We start from the raw sequence: 18,348 nt of genomic DNA, 5'->3' as shown, positions 1-18,348 counted from the left end.
CGTTGTGGAAGTTGATAGATTAAATAAATTTAAGGAGGACCTGGACAGGCATTTGGAGGGAATGGTGTGATTTTTTTTTTTTTTTTTTTTTTTGGCTGATTTTGCAAAAGTTCATACACTTGCTTTCTTGCATCACATGCCACTACTATTTTGAGAGCATCTTGGATTCAGGGAAGATGCCCATGGACTGGAGATGCGAGAATGTATCCCCAATTCACAAAGGAGGGGGGGTGTAAAAAGGGTGACGTGAGTAATTACAGACCTGTTTAGTTTAACTTATGTTCCAGGGAAAATAGTGGAGTCATTGGTAAAAGAAGTAATACAGAATGATCTAGACTGTAATGTGGTCACAAAGGAACTGGATGCAAAAAATAACTCTGATATTACATACTTAGATTTTAGGAAAACTTTTGATACTGTTGCACATAAAAGACAGCTGTACAAACTGCAGCTTTGTGTGGCATTAAAGGCAAGTTGTTGCTATGGATAAAGGGATAGTTGAGTGGGGAAAGATAGAGAGGGTAATCAATGAACATCGCTCTTTGTGGCCTAATGTTATTAGCGGGATCCCCCAGGGTTCGGTGTTGGGTCCATTGTTGTTTTATATATTTATTAATGATACTGATGAAGGTGTATCAGGCTTAATGTCTAAGTTTTCAGATGATACAAAGGTTGACAAAGGCTGATTAATGAGAGTAATGACAGTATGCTACTGCAACAGGATCTAGAAAAGTTAGGCAGATGAGCTGAGAAATGACAATTGAAATTTAACATTGATATATTCAAAGTACTGCATATGGGTAGCAGCAACCCAGGAGTAATGTACTAACTATGTGGTATTACATTCAGGGCAGGTAGTGGAAAATGAAAAAGACCTGGAAGTAATTGTGCAGTCAGATATGAAGATTTCTTAGCAATGCCTCCAGGACAGCTCACAGGGTTTTGTCAATGATACACAGAAATTTTGCTAGCAGGGATAAAAGAGGGGATTATCCCATTGTATAACAATGGTCAGGCCACATCTTGAATACTGCATATAGGTGTGGAGGCTTCATTTTAGGAAGGATGTGGAGCTGCTGGAATGAGTACAAAGAAGGGCAACAAGCTCGGTGAGAGGAATAAAGGCTTCAGTTCTGCAAATTGCATTATTTGGAGACTAGGCACCTGCGAGGTGATCTGATTGAAGTTTTCAAGGATTTGAATGGATTGAGCAAGCTCAATGCTGATAGGATTCTTCCTAATGCTCAGACCACACACGAGGGGGCACAAATTCAAATTAGAAGGAGGAAGAATGGTTGCAGAATAGATGTGTGGAAGTTTGCTTTTAGCCAGCGGGTGGTTGATTGCTGGAACAAACTCACCTCTGTAGTAGAAGTTGATAGCTAAATAAATTCAAGGAAGAACTATACAAGCTATTGGAGAGAATTTAATAGGTGAATAGGAGGTGAATAGAGGTGAATACCATATTTTTTTTTTGGCTGATGCTGTATAAACTTGCTTTCTTGCATCATTTGCTAAATATTACAGTGGCCTATAGCATGCAGTTTGAGGTTAAAACTGCATAGTTCAAAAGTTAATATGAATTTCAAATATGTAGGTAGTTTTAAATTTTCAGTTCTGAGACTACGGAGATTTGAAAAATATACATAAATAAAATGGGTTGATAAATGCATTGGGCAGTGGTTTTCATCCAGGTGCCGCAACAACAACATTCTTGGGGTGCCGTGTAATTTGGGTTTAAGTTACTTAAAGTTATTATTACTATTATTTTTTTTTTTTTGAAATTTATATATTTATTTCATTATATTTATTTATTATATATATTTATTTCATTATGCCAAAACCAACAGATGTGTTCTGGTTAAGAAGTTAATCCAACTAGAGGAGAAGAGGATGTAAAGTGTGAATTGGGAACATTGAATGCCAACCCCATATAACGTGAGAAAAGGCGAAGACAAAGAAGATTTCATTATAAAAAGGGTACAATATAAAGTGTACGGTACAATACCCATTGTACCATATCTTTTTAATTTTGTGGTGATCTATAATTGATCTTTATTTAGTACCTCTATACAGGGTGTCTCAAAAATATTGGTACAAATGTTTAGGGGAGGTAGGTAACATCTAAAGGAATGTGAATCGCATAGGAACCCTTAACCGGAAACATCACCGTAAGTCGGTAGACGGCGCTGTTCACCAGTTAGCGAGAGGGAAAATTTCTGGTTTACTCATTCAAGCAGTAATTGCCGCACAAAGAGCATGCATCGATATACGAACTGTGAGCTGGCAGACATGCACCTAGTGTATGGATTAGCAGAGGGCAAAGGACGAGCCGCTCAACGAATGTATGGAGAACACTTCCCAGACAGACATGTACCGGATCACCGTTTGTTTGTATGTGTGTATCAAAATTTGTACGATTATGGGTCATTTAGGGGTAACAGGAGTAGTGTGGGCAGACCACGTTCGGCGCAAACTCCCGCCATGAAAGAAAGGGTGTTGAATGCCGTCCAGAATAATCCTACTACCAGCACACATGCTGTTGCCTCTGCATTAGGAGTGTCTCGTTGAAGTGTATAGCGTGTCTGGCACGACGATTCCTTACACCCCTTTCATCTACAAAGGATTCAGTTACTGCTCCCCCAAGATCACCCTGCACATGTGGCTTTTGCGCAGTGGTTTCTCCAAGAAAGTGTTAAAGACTTGAATTTTCCAGCCTATGTTTTTTTCATGGATGAGGCTTATTTCACTCGGGAAGGCTTATTCAATCAGCACAATGCTCATGCTTGGGCTCACGACAACCCAACGGTGTGTGCCCCCATGCAGCACAACATCGCTTCGCAATAAATGTGTGGGCAGGTATGGTCGGTGACTGCTTAGTCGGCCCATACCCGTTACCATCCCGCATGAACTCCGCTAAATATTGGATCTTTCTTGAACAAGTTCTACCAGGGTTACTTGACGAAGTTCCAGCAAATGTGAGACACAACATTTGGTTTCAACATGACGGGGCACCTGCCCATTATGGAAGGTGTGTTCGTGACCATTTGAACAGGCATTTTGGGCGTCGCTGGATTGGCCATGGTGGGCCCATTGCCTGGCCCCCACGCTCACCTGATTTATCGAGCTTTGATTTCTTTCTGTGGGGGCCCTCATATCTATCGTGTATGAATCGCCTGTGGAGACGGAAATGGATCTCGTGGTGAGACTCGTCTGCGCTGCTGCTACTGTCAAAGAAACTCCAGGTGTGTTCGACCGTGTCCGCCAATCCATGCTGCATCGGTGTCGCGCATGCATCGCGTCTCGTGGTGGAACCTTCAAGCATCCGTTGTAACATCATGAAATGCATCCATCTCGTACTCCATTGTTAATATTATGTCAGATAAATGTTTGCCCCTAATTACTGTCTTGTGTCATTTCTGCTTCTTGTGCCTCTGCTACTACTTTCCCGTGACGTTTCCGGTTACGGGTTTCTATGCGATTCGCATTCCTTTAGCTGTTATCTACCTTCCCTAAATGTTTGTACCAATATTTTTGAGACACCCTGTATAAAGAATAAAATTATTATATAGGTATATATTAAAAGGTTGAAAACCACTGTGTTAGGTATTTCTTTTGGCCTAGGGGTGCCGTGAAAAAATTACTGGGACAGTAAGGGTGCTGTGAACCGAGAAAGGTTGGGATCCTCTGGCATAGGGTATGATCAAAAAGGTTCAGGACAAAACTTGAGGCAAAACAGAGTTAATCAAATTTAAAAGTTCAATGTCTCTACCAGATGGAACACAAATCCAGAAGTGCTGCCATTTAGTATCTCTAATATACTGCTCTTTTGGGTAGAGTTTCAGTTGCCTAGTTACATTTTGGATGATGGTTGAAATAGCTTGAAATGTTTTCTTTAGGGCATTTTATAATAGTGTGGGATGAACAGAATAATAGCTTAATTGGTGTGGATGAACAGATGGTACACAGGCAAGTAATATACATAGCTTATAAACTTAATAATTAAACTCACATCCTATATGGATTGGTGTACTTTTAAACTTACCTTAAGGACTGTCACTCTTTCAATGATACTATCTTATATTTTATGCATAAACAAATGTTTGTTTATGCATAAAATATAAGAATGTGTATGCATGCATGTTTATGCATAAATTTTTTGGCCAATGGATATTGACCAAAAAATTTAAAAAATAATTTAAAAAAATATATATCTTGTTAAAAAGGCTCAGTTATGAACTAAACAGATCTTGTAAATTCACAGTATATTAAATATGTGAAATATCACTTACACAACTCACCAATCTGACAAACCAAACCAAAATAGAGAACCTGGAATATGTAGTTCAACAGATCCCACACAATAAAATATGAAAAAAAAAAAAAAAAAAAGCAGCAAATACATATACTGTATATATATATATATATAAAAACATGTAAGAATAGATAACTGATAAAGTTTGCATAAATGGAGGTGAAAATTGCACAAAGTGCCAAGGACTAGAAGGGTAAGGATAGTAGAAAAAAAGGAGTAATGTAGATTTGAAAAAAGCAAAAGAATGTTAATATCCCAAAAGTTATAATGAAAAGTGGTAAAGCTGTCATCAGATATGGGTGGGCAAATTTCGTTATAGGTCGAATACAGGAAGGCAAAAAATGCAAAGTCTGATGTCAGCAGAAGTAAATATTGATACATGGTTGGGTATTTCATCAGGGGGCCTACATCTAACCATGTATCAGGAAAATTTCATCAAAGTATGGCAACGTTTGCCATACTTTGATGAAATACCTAACCATGTATCAATATTTACTTCTGCTGACATCAGACTTTGCATTTTTGCCTTCCCTGTATTCGACCTATAACTAAATTTGTCCACCCATATGTGATGGCTTTACCATCTTTATTTAATTTTACTTTATTTTGTTTAATCATTTGATATTAATAATTTTACTTTACAGTTCCTTCACCTCCAAATTGGCTTTCCAATTCAGCCCATAACTTTCTTAATTCATCATATCGTTTAGAATACAGTATTAACATTCTTTTGCCTTTTTCAAATCTACATTACTTTTTTCTACTATCCTTACCCTTCTAGTCCTTGGCACTTTGTGCAATTTTCACCTCTAAGTATGCAAACTTTATCAGACTTATCTATTCTTACATGTTTATATACTTTTGCATCTTTTACTGCTGATTTGCACATTTTGGTGCATTTGCCACACTTTGCTTATTTATTTTTTGTTTTTTATTTTTATATCAACCGTAACTTTGACCTTAAATTCCATTTAATATATATATTAGCATTAGCATTAGTTGAGGCATATGATGCAAGAAAGCAAGCTTATAGAGCAACAGCCAAAAAAACAAAAACTTCCCATTTCACCCATCTGGTCCAAATGTTTGTCTAGTTCAGCATTAAATTTATTTAAGCTATCAACTTCCACAACAACAGATGGAAGTCTGTTCCAGCAATCAACTACCCGCTGACTAAAGGAAAAGTTCCACACATCTATTCTACAACTGTCTTTCCACAATTTGAATCTACGCCCCCTCAGGTTCTCAATTTCAGCAAGTGAAAGTATCCCATCAGCATTGAACCTGCTCAAACCATTCAAGACCTTGTACACCTCAATCAGCTAAGTTCGCAGGTGCCGAGTCTCCAGATGCTGCAATTGACAGAATTAAGCCTCTCCTGGTAAGAGAACCCCTTTGTTTCTCTCATCAATCTTGTTTCCCTTCTCTGTACTCATTCTAGCAACTCTACATCCTTCCTAAAATGAAACCTCCAGACCTGTATACAGTACTCAAGACGTGGCCTCATCATCACCTTATACAAAGGGATAATCATCTCCTTGTCTCTGCTAGCAAAATTCCTATATATCATTGAAAAACTCCACGACCTGCTCTGGCAGCCGGCTGTACTGTTCAGAGAACTTCATATCCAATTGCACAATTACCTCCCAAAGTCTTTTTCATTCTCCACCTCCCTGAGTGTAGTACTGCACAGTTGGTAGTTTCTCTTGGGTTACTGCTACCCATATCCAGTGCTTTGCATTTGTAAATATTAAACTTCAGTTGCCATTTCTTAGCCCATCTACCTAAATTTTATAGATCCTGTTGCAGTAGCATACCATCTTTACTATCATTAACAACCCTGCCAACCTTTGTATCATCTGCAAACTTGGACATTAAGCCTGATATACCTTCAATCGATATCATTAATAAAATACACAAAACAACAATGGGCCCAGCATCAAACCCTGAGGGACTCCACTAATAACATTAGTCCATGTATAGCAGTGTCCATTTATTACCACTCAACCACCCCCTTTATCCATTGCAGAAACTTGCCCGTAATGCCATACCACTCCAACTTGTATAGCAGTCTTCCATGTGCAAACAGTATCAAAAGCTCTCCTGAAATCCAAGTATATGATATCAAAATTATTTTTTGCATCCAGTTCCTTTGTGACCACATCATAGTATCCAAACAGATTCGACAGACAAGACTTCCCTTTAACAAAGGCATGCTGTGTCTGAACTATTACTGCAGTCTTGTATAGGTGATCGACATCACTTCTTTAACCAGTAACTCCATTATTTTCTGCAGAACAGAAGTTAAACTATCTATAATTATAGACTAACAGGTCTATAATTATTTGCATCACCCTTTGAACCCCCTTTGTGAATTGGGGATACATTTGCACATCTCCAGTTCATGGGGATCTCTCCACTGAATATAAGGTTGCTCTCATAATTATGGCTAATGGTTTGCTTACTTCCCTCGCTACCTCCTTCAATATAACTGGGTCAGATGGATAGATTCCATCTGCCCCAGGTGCAGAATGATAAAAAAAAAAAAAAAAAAAAAAAAAAACCACACCATTCCCTCCAAATGCCTGTCCAGTTCCTCCTTAAATTTATTCAACCTATCAACTTCCACAACGACAGATGGAAGTTTGTTCCAGCAATTAACCACCCGCTGGCTAAAGGCAAATTTCCGCACATCTATTCTACATCTGTCTTTTCTTAATTTGAATTTATGCCCCCTTAGGTTCGTAATCTGAACAAGTGGAAGGATCCCATCAGAATTCAGCGTGCTCAACCCATTCAAGGCCTTATACACCTCAATCAGATCACCGCGCAGGTGCCTAGTCTCCAGCCACTGCAATTTGCAGAACTTAAGCCTCTCTTGGTAAGAGGATCCCTTCATTCCCCTCACCAATCTTGTTGCCCTTCTCTGTAGTTATATCTTTAAGTAAATTCCACAGCAGTAAACTGTGATCACTGTCACCTAGTGGTTCCTTTATCTACAAATTCCTAATGCATGAGTCATCACTGCTGATAATCAGATCAAGAGCATTACCCCCTATGGTTGCCCCTCGAACATGTTACTGCAGAAAACAATCCTCCAAGAAATCCACAAAAGCCTTGCTAGTGTGTGAGTGACCAACCACAAGTTCCAGTCAATATCTGGAAAGTTAATATCCCCATTACAAGATATTCTGATTTACTAGCCCGCTCTATTTCTCTGCACGGGTAGTTGGTTGGTGGAACAGACTTCCATCCTTTGTTGTGGAAGTTGATAGCCTAAATAAATTTAAGGCTGTGCTGGACAGGTATTTGGAATGAACGGAGGGGTGAAATGGGGCGGTTTTTTTTTTTTTTTTGGCTGATGCTGCATAAGCTTGCTTTCTTGCATCATATTCCTCTACTAATGCTAATGCACAATCGTTTCTTGTACTCATCAGAGTCATTAAGCCTATAACACATTTACTCTCATTTTCCCTTTCCCAGTGTTTATGTCACACCAAACTGACTCAACATTGCACTGTCCACCCATGTTAACTTGATACACTTTGTTAGATTTTGTTTCTTAACTAACAACATAACCCCTTCTTCCTTACTATCCTGTCTAGTCTATCTTTTCTGTACACATTGTACTCCCCAAATTCCAATTCCGCACTGATTATATGTGTGACACCATGTCTCTCATATCCCAACAATATCTGCCTTTTATCAGCACTTCGCACACACACACACCAAGACAATTATTAGAGTCTCTGAATCTGTTAAATTTTTTCACTTAATTATTTTTATTAAATAAAGTTTTTGATAGCACCATCAATTAACATTTAAGACACACTCTCTCTATCTCACGTAGCCACTCAAATAGCTACAATCAAATGGGTATTACGCTATTGGCTTCGATTTCACTTAAATTTTCCAAGTCAGGGAAGCCATCCACTGCATGTGCCATTTTTTTTTTTTTTTTTTTTTTTTAACTTAAATCTTCTGTACTCCAGTTTCCCAACAGGACTAAATAATTACTGTAAACAAGCAAGAGAAACTTCTTTTTTTTTTTTTATTCATTTATGTCTATAACCCATTTTGGGATGAACTGAATTTGAATGTTGGCATAAATGAATTTCAAATGATTTTAGAAAAATATCCAGCTATGAACATGAAATTATATATTCACAATGATAACAATTAGGGAGATTCTTAAAAAAACAAAAAAATTAAGGTAAGATATTCATGTCCTACATTATAAATGGTTGGAAAGTTGTGTTTGTAAAAATTTGTTAAAATGAACTACTGTAATGAAATTGATTTTTTTTTATTTTTTTTTTGCTGATGCTATATAAGCTTGTTTTTCTTGTATCATTTGCCACTACTAATATTTTATGAATATTAATATTAGGTATTTCTTTCATAAATCTTATTTTTAGTTCTTGATTCTCATCGTTACACATGGTTTGCGGCTTGACTGCAAAATACCCTGATTGATTAACAGATTAGTATTGTGGTTCCCATTTGTCCACTGTGCCTCTGTCTGCCTTGTCTTTACCAACATATATGTGTCCACCACTTAATTTGTATGTTGTGAAGGCTGAAAAACTTTCAGAATGAGTTATGAGGAAAACTCTGATCTCTTAACCTGAAACTGTGTAACTCAGCCCTGACTGGAAGCATTCAGAAATTCCTCTATTCAATGGGACTTGAAAGCAGAACTCTGCAGATGAGTGGCGGGCAATGAGGTATTACACCAAGCTGCTACAGAGGACAAACTTATATTATTACTGATTGTCAAAACAAAATAATCACACTTCTAAAGTGTCATAATAAAACTGCAGTAAGGTTTGAAATTTTATGATTATTTTTAACAACCACTAACAATATTTTGTTTTTATAGTGAATTCACCAGAGGAAAAGATCTTTGAAAATTTTCAAAAATAATAAAAAATTAAAAATAAGAATAAGCAAACATGTATGTTTCTGCTTATTATTTATAACGTATTATTTATATTTTTATTTTTTACTACTGAAAACTCCACAGTCATTAAAAAAAACATGACTGTGGAGTTTTCAGAATTAGACAAATGTTTATATAAATATTTTATTGTTTTTAGGTTCTGAATGAAACACTATATATTCAGAAATGGCCATGTTCTAAGCATTTATAAAATTTGACAATTGTTACAGACCCTGAGCCTGTTAAATATTTTTATTGAAATGACTAGAAGAAGAAATGGAAGTGTATATGTATATAATGTTGAACAGAATAACAAGGCAACAAAAAAGAGTTAGTCTAGTGCAGTGAAAGGCAGCAAACGAACCTATGCAGAGCACGGAAAATAAAGTGAAAAAAAAAAAAAAAAAAGTGAGGAAGCCAGAGAGATAGAACGGGATAGAAGTTAACAAAAAAATGTACAAAACTGACAAAATATGGATGTTGCCGCACAACTTAAAAAAAACCAATCTCTCTTCAGGTGTCAGCAGCCAGGATTGCAAGCAAAATAGCAATGTGTCTTTATTTCTGATGTAAACCACTAGTGAAACGGTAAAAAGAATAAGCATAAATTATTATTATTATTAGCCATATGGTGCAAGGAAGCCTGAGGCTTATGTTGCACCAGCCAAAAAAAAATTTGAATACCCTGAGAGAGAGAGAGAGTCACCAAAAAAAGAGAAGAATGATGATATCCAGCTCAGGACCCTGGGTGTGCTAAGCCCATACTCACCAGATGTGAGCCCCTGGGATTAAAATGAGAATAAAATTTTATTGTTCCCTAAATATATAACTGGATTAGACTAAGTTTGATATGTTTCTTTTATAAGAAAACATAAGAAATTTTTTATAAGAAACGTACTATTGGATGATTGTTTTCTATAGCAACATGTTAGAGGGGCAACAAAAGGAAGTAACACTCTTGATCTGATTATCAGCATTGATTATTCATGCAGTAAGAATTTACAGATAAAGGAATCACTATATGGCAGTGATCACAGTGTACTGATATGGGATTTACTTAAAGATGTAACTACAGGGAAGGGTTTCTGCTTTCGTAAAGGTGACTAAGTGGTCTCAGAGATATTTTAAGTTCTATACAGTGGGACCAACTGTTAATATTACCATCAGCAAATTTTAATGGGAAGCATTCAAGGAAGTAATCTTGGAAGCTACTAGGCTTTTTGTTCAAACTAAGAAATACTGTTCAAGATTTAGGACTAAATGGATGCCAGATGAACTAATGAGGCTAGTGGCAGAGAAGAAAAATGCATGGAATGCATATAAATTAGCAGGTGACACAGAAGCTTACGGCAGACATAAGCTAGAATGTAATAATCAAATCACAAAGGAGATTAGGCAAGCGAAGGCTGATTATGAGAAATCCTTGGCAAAGGTTGCAAAGAAAAACAACAGACGTCTTTACTTATGTAAACTCTAGAAGGAAGGGGATGAATCAGATTGGTCCACTTGATGTGGTGGTTCAACTTTTGATGATCCTGCTCAGATAGCTGACAAATTGAATGAGTATTTTGCATCTACATTCACTCATGAGGAATTCTGTAAGGAAGGAGAGGGCAGAAGTTTACTAAACTCTAACATAGAGCTAAATGATTTTCTAATAACAGACACCTAAGTGGAGGAGAAATTGTTGAAATTAAACATAAAGAAGGTACCTGGGGCAGATGGAATCTATCCAGTTATATTGAAGGAGGCAGTGAGGGAAGTAAGAAAACCCTAGGCCAAAATTATGAGAGCATCGTAAGATTCAGGGGAGGTCCCCATGGACTGGAGATGTGCAAATGTATCCCCAATTCACAAAGGGGGTTCAAAGGGTGACATGAGTAATTACAGATCTCTTAGTTTGACTTCTGTTCCAAGGAAAATAATGGAGTCACTGGTTAGAGAAGTGATGCAGGATCACCTATACAAGGCTGCAGTAATAGTTCAGACACAGCATGGGTTTATTAAGGGGAAGTCTTGGCTGACCAATCTGATTGGATACTACGATGTGGTCGTAAAGGAACTGGATGCAAAAAATAATTCTGATATCACATACTTGGATTTCATGAAAATTTTTTACACTGTTGCGTATGGAAGACTGTTGTACAAATTGTAGCGGTATGGCATTAAGGGCAAGTTGCTGCAATGGATAAAGGGATGGTTGAGTGGGATATGGCAGAGAGTCATAATCAATGCACACACTGCTCTACGTGGACTAACGTTTTTAGTGGAATATCCCAGGGTTCGGTGTTGGGCCCATTGTTGTTTATCAATATTAATGATATCGATGAAGGTATATCAGGCTTAATGTCCAAGTCTGCAGATGATACACAGGTTGGCAGGGTTGTTAATGATAGTAAAGACAATATGCTACAGCAACAGGATCTAGAAAAGTTAGGTAGATGGGCTGAGAAGTGGCAACTGAAGTTTAATATTGATAAATGCAAATACTGTATATGGGTAGCAGTAACCCAAGAGAAATGTACCACTGTGTGGTACTACACTCAGGGAGGTGGAGAATGAAAAAGACTTTGGGGGGTAATTGTGCAGTCGGATATGAAGTTCTTTGAGCAGTGCAGCCGGGCTGCCAGAGCAGGTCATGGAGTTTCGTCAATGACATATAGGAATTTTGCTAGCAGAGACGAGGTGATTATACCTTTGCATAAGGCAATGGTCAGGCCACACCTTGAGTACTGCGTACATGTCTGGAGGCTTCATTTTAGGAAAGATGTAGAGTTGCTAGAATGAGCACAGAGAAGGGCAACAAGATTGGTGAGAGGAACAAAGGGGTTCTCTTACCAGTCAGTTGCAGCATCTGGAGACTAGGCACATGTGAAGTGATCTGATTGAGGTGTACAAGGCCTTGAATGGTTTGCACAGGCTCAATGATGATGGGATACTTCCACTTGTTGAGATTAAGAACCTGAAGGGGCATGGATTCAAATTGAGGAAACGCAGTTATAGAATAGATGTGCGGAAGTTTGTCTTTAGCCAGCGGGTAGTTAATTGCTGGAACAGACTTCCATCTGTTATTGTGGAAGGTGATAGCTTAATTTAAGGCTGAATTAGATAAACATTGAGTGACTGAATGGGTGAAATGTGAAGTTTTTTTTTTTTTTTTTTTTGACTGATGCTCTATAAGCTTGCTTTCTTGCATTGTATGCCTCAACTAATGCTAATGCAAGAAACATATTTATTCTTATATGTTTATAAGAAATATATTTATTCTTATATGTCTATAAGACACATTTCTAGAAATTTCTGTTGTTGATTCCAGTTTTTAATTTCTTGTCTTCATGGTGTCAACTGTAAAGTTCACAAGCTTTTCAAAATACAGTATTTCCCTTTCTAATCCTTGTAAAAAAAAATTTATTTTGATCACAAAAAAATTTTATTTTTTTGTGATCAAAAATAAAATTGATCAAAGATAAAATTGATTGAAACAAAAATAAAATTTTATTTTTGGTCACAAAAAAATAAAATTTTACCCTTTGACTTGGGGTTTACATGAGAAATGAAGACATGTGGGTTGTTATTGTGCTTGCAATCCTGGCCATTGATGCCTGACAAAAGGCCGGATTTGTAAGTTGTGTGCAAAATCCTTATTTTGTTAATTTTGTAATTATTTATCTGAGCTCTGGCTTGGCAATGTCTTATTATACTTTTTTTTTTCGTTGTTGTTACCTTCTATCACTGTCTAGCTCTCACTTTTTTTTTTCACTTTCTCTCTCTCTCTCTCTATAAATATATATATATATATAATATATATTTAACTTGTTTGTGAATTTTTGTTTTAAATTGTTGTACTACTTGAAAGCATCTGGTTTGTAGCGATCCCAACCAACTCGCTAGTTATATTTAAACCTGGTATGGATAGCCTTACATATAAAATACATATAAAAAACAACAAAAATTAATGAAATTTTAAAGAAAGATGGAGCATTTGGCAAAAGTTAGTGAAAATTAATGAAAATTAACATTCTTCCACATAGCCATATCTCTGCTACTCCTCAGGGACTTTGAGCAGACATATAGCCATAATAGAGGAATGTATTATACATACCCGTTTCTGTAATCTCTATACCAGTTTTGCTGGATTAATTACTTGGTGGATAATTTGGAATTATAAGAGTATTTTTATTGAATAAATGTACTTATTATTATATAAGTACTTAATTTTAAATAAACAGGGTGGTTTACGTATATTACAGCAAACTGTGGTAGGAGATTCAAAGCCCTACGGGTACGTAACAGATTGAAATATCATAGTATATTACCTCCATGTCCTGTGGCGATCAGTCTGAAAATATTCAATTTCCCACCAAAGTTTAGATTTTATGTGTGTGTGGTACTGTTTATTGCGCAGTCGTATCAGGTTTTGACTGTGCCTTGATAGTTAACCTTGCCGTAGGCAATGTCACATTCTTTGCATTCCTGAGCATGGGCAGGTGTTGACTGTAATTTAGAGCTTGTTGTATTATTGTGGGAAGCAGATACAATATGATATCTAACCATGCTAAAAAATGTTAGAAATAAATGGTAATAATTGACATGGTGTTTATTAAAATAAATAAAATGGGAAAAGATGGGGCGATATTTTTTAAATTAATAAAATTAAATGTGTTATCCGTGGGGTGTGTATATCATATATATATATATATAATATTTAATTATAGTCTAAGTACATAAGGTACGTGCTGTTTAATGGTATATTATGTTAGAATTTTATTATGTGGTGTCCGAAAATATAATAATGATACCATATAAATATAAAGAAATATGTATACCGGCTGGCTGCCCGTTAAAAAAAATATATATATATATATACCCGTATATCAAGGCACCAAAATTGGCATCGGATTAATGCCATCTATCTACAATAGATGGCATTAATCCAATCTGGACAATATTGCTTAAGATTTTTATTAATTGCTCATATTATATATATATATATATATATATATATGAAGACTATTGCCACTTATTCTCTGGGGGATACCATCACCCACACGGCACTGTTTCAAGGCTTGCTGGTCAATCGTCGGTGGGAGGGTAGGTCACAATATGAGATAATATTAAATCGATGCCACTTACACTACTTCTGTAGGTTTTTACTACTATGGAAAAATATTGGTAATATATCACTGATATTCTTATAGTGAATTACCAATCCGTAGCTTATTACATCGTGTGCATTTATTCTTTTTAGTATTATTACTATGCACAACAAATGACATCTCTCATATTGTGGAGTTATGTTATTTGGTTTTTAGGAGCATTAGCAACTAAGGCCATATTGCTCTGGGGATATGTGGTAGTCATTCCCTGACCTTTCCGCATCCTCTGTATTTGGTGGTCACAGGCTCGAACCCCAGTCTAATCAAGAAGCATGTGCTATGCACTGCTGCTCCTGCCCACCTGGCTATGGAGGTGCCTATTGTGGAGTTATACTTCACAACTGGGTTGGCATGACTACAACACCGGGGTACCTACCTACCTACCCACCCACCCACCCACTGATGATAGGCCAACAAGCTGGGTGAGTGGTGGTATCTCCCAAGAATAAGTAACAATAGTCTTCTCCTGGTGAAGCATTACTTATTTAAGGTAGTGCAATACATGGTAACTTGTTGCGAAAGTAGTCACAATATGAGATACAATTAAATCAATGTCATTTACACTACTTCTGTAGTTTTTTTTTTACTACAATGGAAAAATATGGTGATATATCACTGATATTCTTATAATACAATAATTATTATAGAAAACAATGTGAATACACAAGCAGATATGAGGACTATGCTATTACCTCTGTGGGGGCACACCAATACTGATAAGGCAAACTGCATTAGTGTGCACACCACACATATCAACGTAACATTAATAGAAATTTATTTTTAATACCAAATATTTTAGCATGCTGACTTATATAGAAACATGACTAACAACTCATGAAAATTTTCATAATTTATGAACTTTAATTATATAAAAAAACCTTTGTATAAGATTATTTGTGACCACAATAAAGAACACTGTTTGTTTGTTATTTGGTTTTTAGGAGCATTAGCAACTAAGACCATATTGCTCCGGGGATATGCAGTGGTCATTCCCTGACCTTTCCGCATCCTCCATATTTGGTGGTCACAGGCTCGAATCCTGGTCTAATCAAGAAACGTGTGCTATGCACTGCTGCTCCTGGCTACGGAGGCACCATAAAGAACACTATTTTGTTCACTAGCATATTGATGTTTGTGCTGGTTAAAGCTAATATCATAAGACAATCAATAACCTTATCAATCCTTTTAACAATGCTATCATTCATTTACCAGAAGAATTTTTATGTTGTATGAGTATTTTAATTAAAATATGATATGCAAAGAGGCAAAAGTTGCAAACATCATCAAACAGCATAATTAATAAATTATTTCTTACCACTGACATAGGCATTGAATTTAGTCAGCCAAGGAACTGCTGGAGTCCATACTGCAAGTGGATAGTAGCAATAAAGACTAAACATCACAAAATTCCAAATGTGATATCAATCTACAATAATCCTATAATCTTGAAATAGGCCTTTAAATTATGGAATAAGATATTCATTTGGATAGAATAAAATATGAATCACAACTTCATCTAAATAACTGTAGTTAAAAAATGTTTCCCTTGCAAATATAAGCTCAAAGCTAACGTCATCTTTATAAGCTTTTCTACCACAATCCCAACCCTGTTAGCAAGAGGTTATTTCCATTAGTCACTCGTATGAATCATACTCTTACTCATCATAAATTACCTATCCACTTGTATATACACCCAGCTTTGTAATCAATAATGGCTTTATTTTCTCAAAAGTATCTAATGTTGAGTTTTTATTAATCAGTTAACGAATGGGGATCAATATAATTGCCACTTTTTTTTTTTTTTTTTTTTTTTTGACTATTTTGTCTTTGTGCTCTAAGCTGATAAAATGCTCAGGTGAATAGGGTTCAATTGAGAAAGCTCTAAATACTTTCAAAGTATTGAGTCCTCTTTTCTCTATTAAAAATTTGCAAGATCTCCATCTCAATGAACAGGGTCAAAATTAGCCGAACATCATCAGAATTTTGTTGGAAATTGCACTGGTTTAATATAATAATAAAAGGAATTACTGTTTAAGAAACAAATGTGATATATGATTTGTTAAATTCATATATCAATTGTTATACTGAAGGTGTTTACTTATGCATGCATTAAAAAACACATATCATTTCTACTACCAAGGTATAGTTTTAATGCATCGTTTTAATTATATCTCATATTGTGAAAATCTTCATGAGTTGCCATGGTATTGCACTACCTTGATTAAGTAACACTTCACCTATGAAGTAGACTATTGTTATTTATTCTTGGTGGATACCACCACCACTACCCAGAGGGCACTGTTTCAAGGCTTTTTTGGTTTAATGTAAAAGGCATTTCTTGGCTAATGCCTTAAGAGTATGATGAAGTTTGCTTATGCATGGGTTAATGCACACACATCATTTCTACTTCCAAGGTAGTTTTAATGCATCATTTTAATTATATCAATATGAGATATAATTCTCATAATAATTCTCATAATTCTTCACAAGGTAGTTTTAATTATATCACATCTGATATAATTAAAACTACCTTGGCAGCAGAAATGATATATGTGCATTAACCCATGCATAAGCAAACTCCTTCATACTCTAAGGATTTAGCAAGAAATGTCTTTTAAATTGTTATATTATTTTTTGGTAGCTTTATTATATTCTGTTTTTATAGTGGTACAATTAATGCAAAAACATCACTGATGTACATTATCAGGAAAGCAAAGTCTGTTATAAAATAAATAAATCTCACATTGTACTTCCATATTACTAGGGGTTTCCTCAGACTACAAACAAACAGAACTTCTTCCAAAGGAGATGTATCTTTGCTATTTATTTGTAATGTGTATCATTATATGAAATAATGATGGTAATGTGAAAACCTGCAAATTCTATAAATTAAAAAAAAAGTTGATCTAAGAAACTTTAGGTAGTAATATTTAAAAAACATGGTTGTTGTTCTATCAGTGCAAGTGCATCATTGGTGCACATATTTGTCCAATTTCTCCTTTAGATGTGGGAAGTTTTTTTTTTTTTCTTGTTGTTGATACTTTATAAGCTTGCTTTCATACCTCACTTGCCAATACTAATCTCACCAACATGCAAACCTCCTAGCTTGTCTATATAGAATTATTGCACTACCTCTATTATTATCTATTATTATTATTATCAGCCATATGATGCAGGCTTTTACAAAAAAAATTCTGAGTGAGAGAAGGGAATCACCAAGAAAGAGAAGAATGATGATAGCCAGCTCAGGGGCCTGGATGGGCCAAGCCCATACTCACCAGATGTGAGCCCCTGGGGTTAATTTTTTTTTTATTGGCAATTAATATTTATTTATTACTTTCTTTCTAAGTCCTATTCACTTGCTTTCCTCACACTTAACATTATTCCGATACACACAGTTCTACTTTTTCTTATAGACATGGAAGAAAATAAACAAAAAAACATATAACCATTTTTCTAGAGTAATATCCGTATACTTCAGGGAGAGAGAGAGAGAGATAAGAAAAAATATATATATAATAAATAAATAAATAATCGTGTAGATCACGATAACTCACCGGACATCGGTCTTTAATCCAAAGCTTCGTCAACAATAAAATAAAAAAAATTCAGAATATGCAGGACATAAATCTGAATTAGGTAGTAGTTTCTTTAATAAATAAGAGCCGTGTAATTATATAACTGAAAGCTATCACAACACTCAATAACCAATAACATTTTATAACAACCGCTCAGAGAAGCTGACACTTTACAAGCTGTATAATTTTTCCACGAATGTCGCGATAGTCGACATAGGCGTTGTCCCCGCAGCAGTTTAAGAATGCATAAATGTATATGTATGAACAGGTAAGAAAAACTTTTTTTAAAAGTATTAATTCCTGAAGGAGTTGGTTTAGGCATGGTTACTCAAAAACTGAAACTATTATATTAAGGCA

General features: G+C 35.8%; 1 protein-coding gene across 2 annotated transcripts in view; it reads right to left on the bottom strand.

Annotated features, from left to right (window-relative positions):
• Positions 1-18,098, bottom strand: part of stmA (Protein EFR3 homolog stmA) — a 227,380-nt gene extending 209,282 nt beyond the window's left edge. The window contains exon 1 of one of the 2 annotated variants that reach the window (XM_090371261.1): positions 17,971-18,098. In XM_090371261.1, the coding sequence (XP_090227387.1) occupies positions 17,971-17,977 (7 nt within the window). In that variant the 5' untranslated portion in view covers positions 17,978-18,098. The remainder of the gene's footprint in view (positions 1-17,970) is intronic. The other variant, XM_090371260.1, reaches the window with a different exon arrangement.
• Positions 18,099-18,348: the final 250 nt, after the last annotated feature.

This window comes from Mastigoproctus giganteus, chromosome 4, assembly GCF_048544385.1.
Source record: "Mastigoproctus giganteus isolate SK-2022 chromosome 4, ASM4854438v1, whole genome shotgun sequence".
Classification (NCBI taxonomy): domain Eukaryota; kingdom Metazoa; phylum Arthropoda; class Arachnida; order Uropygi; family Thelyphonidae; genus Mastigoproctus; species Mastigoproctus giganteus.
This window is presented reverse-complemented; position numbering and strand designations above follow the sequence as displayed.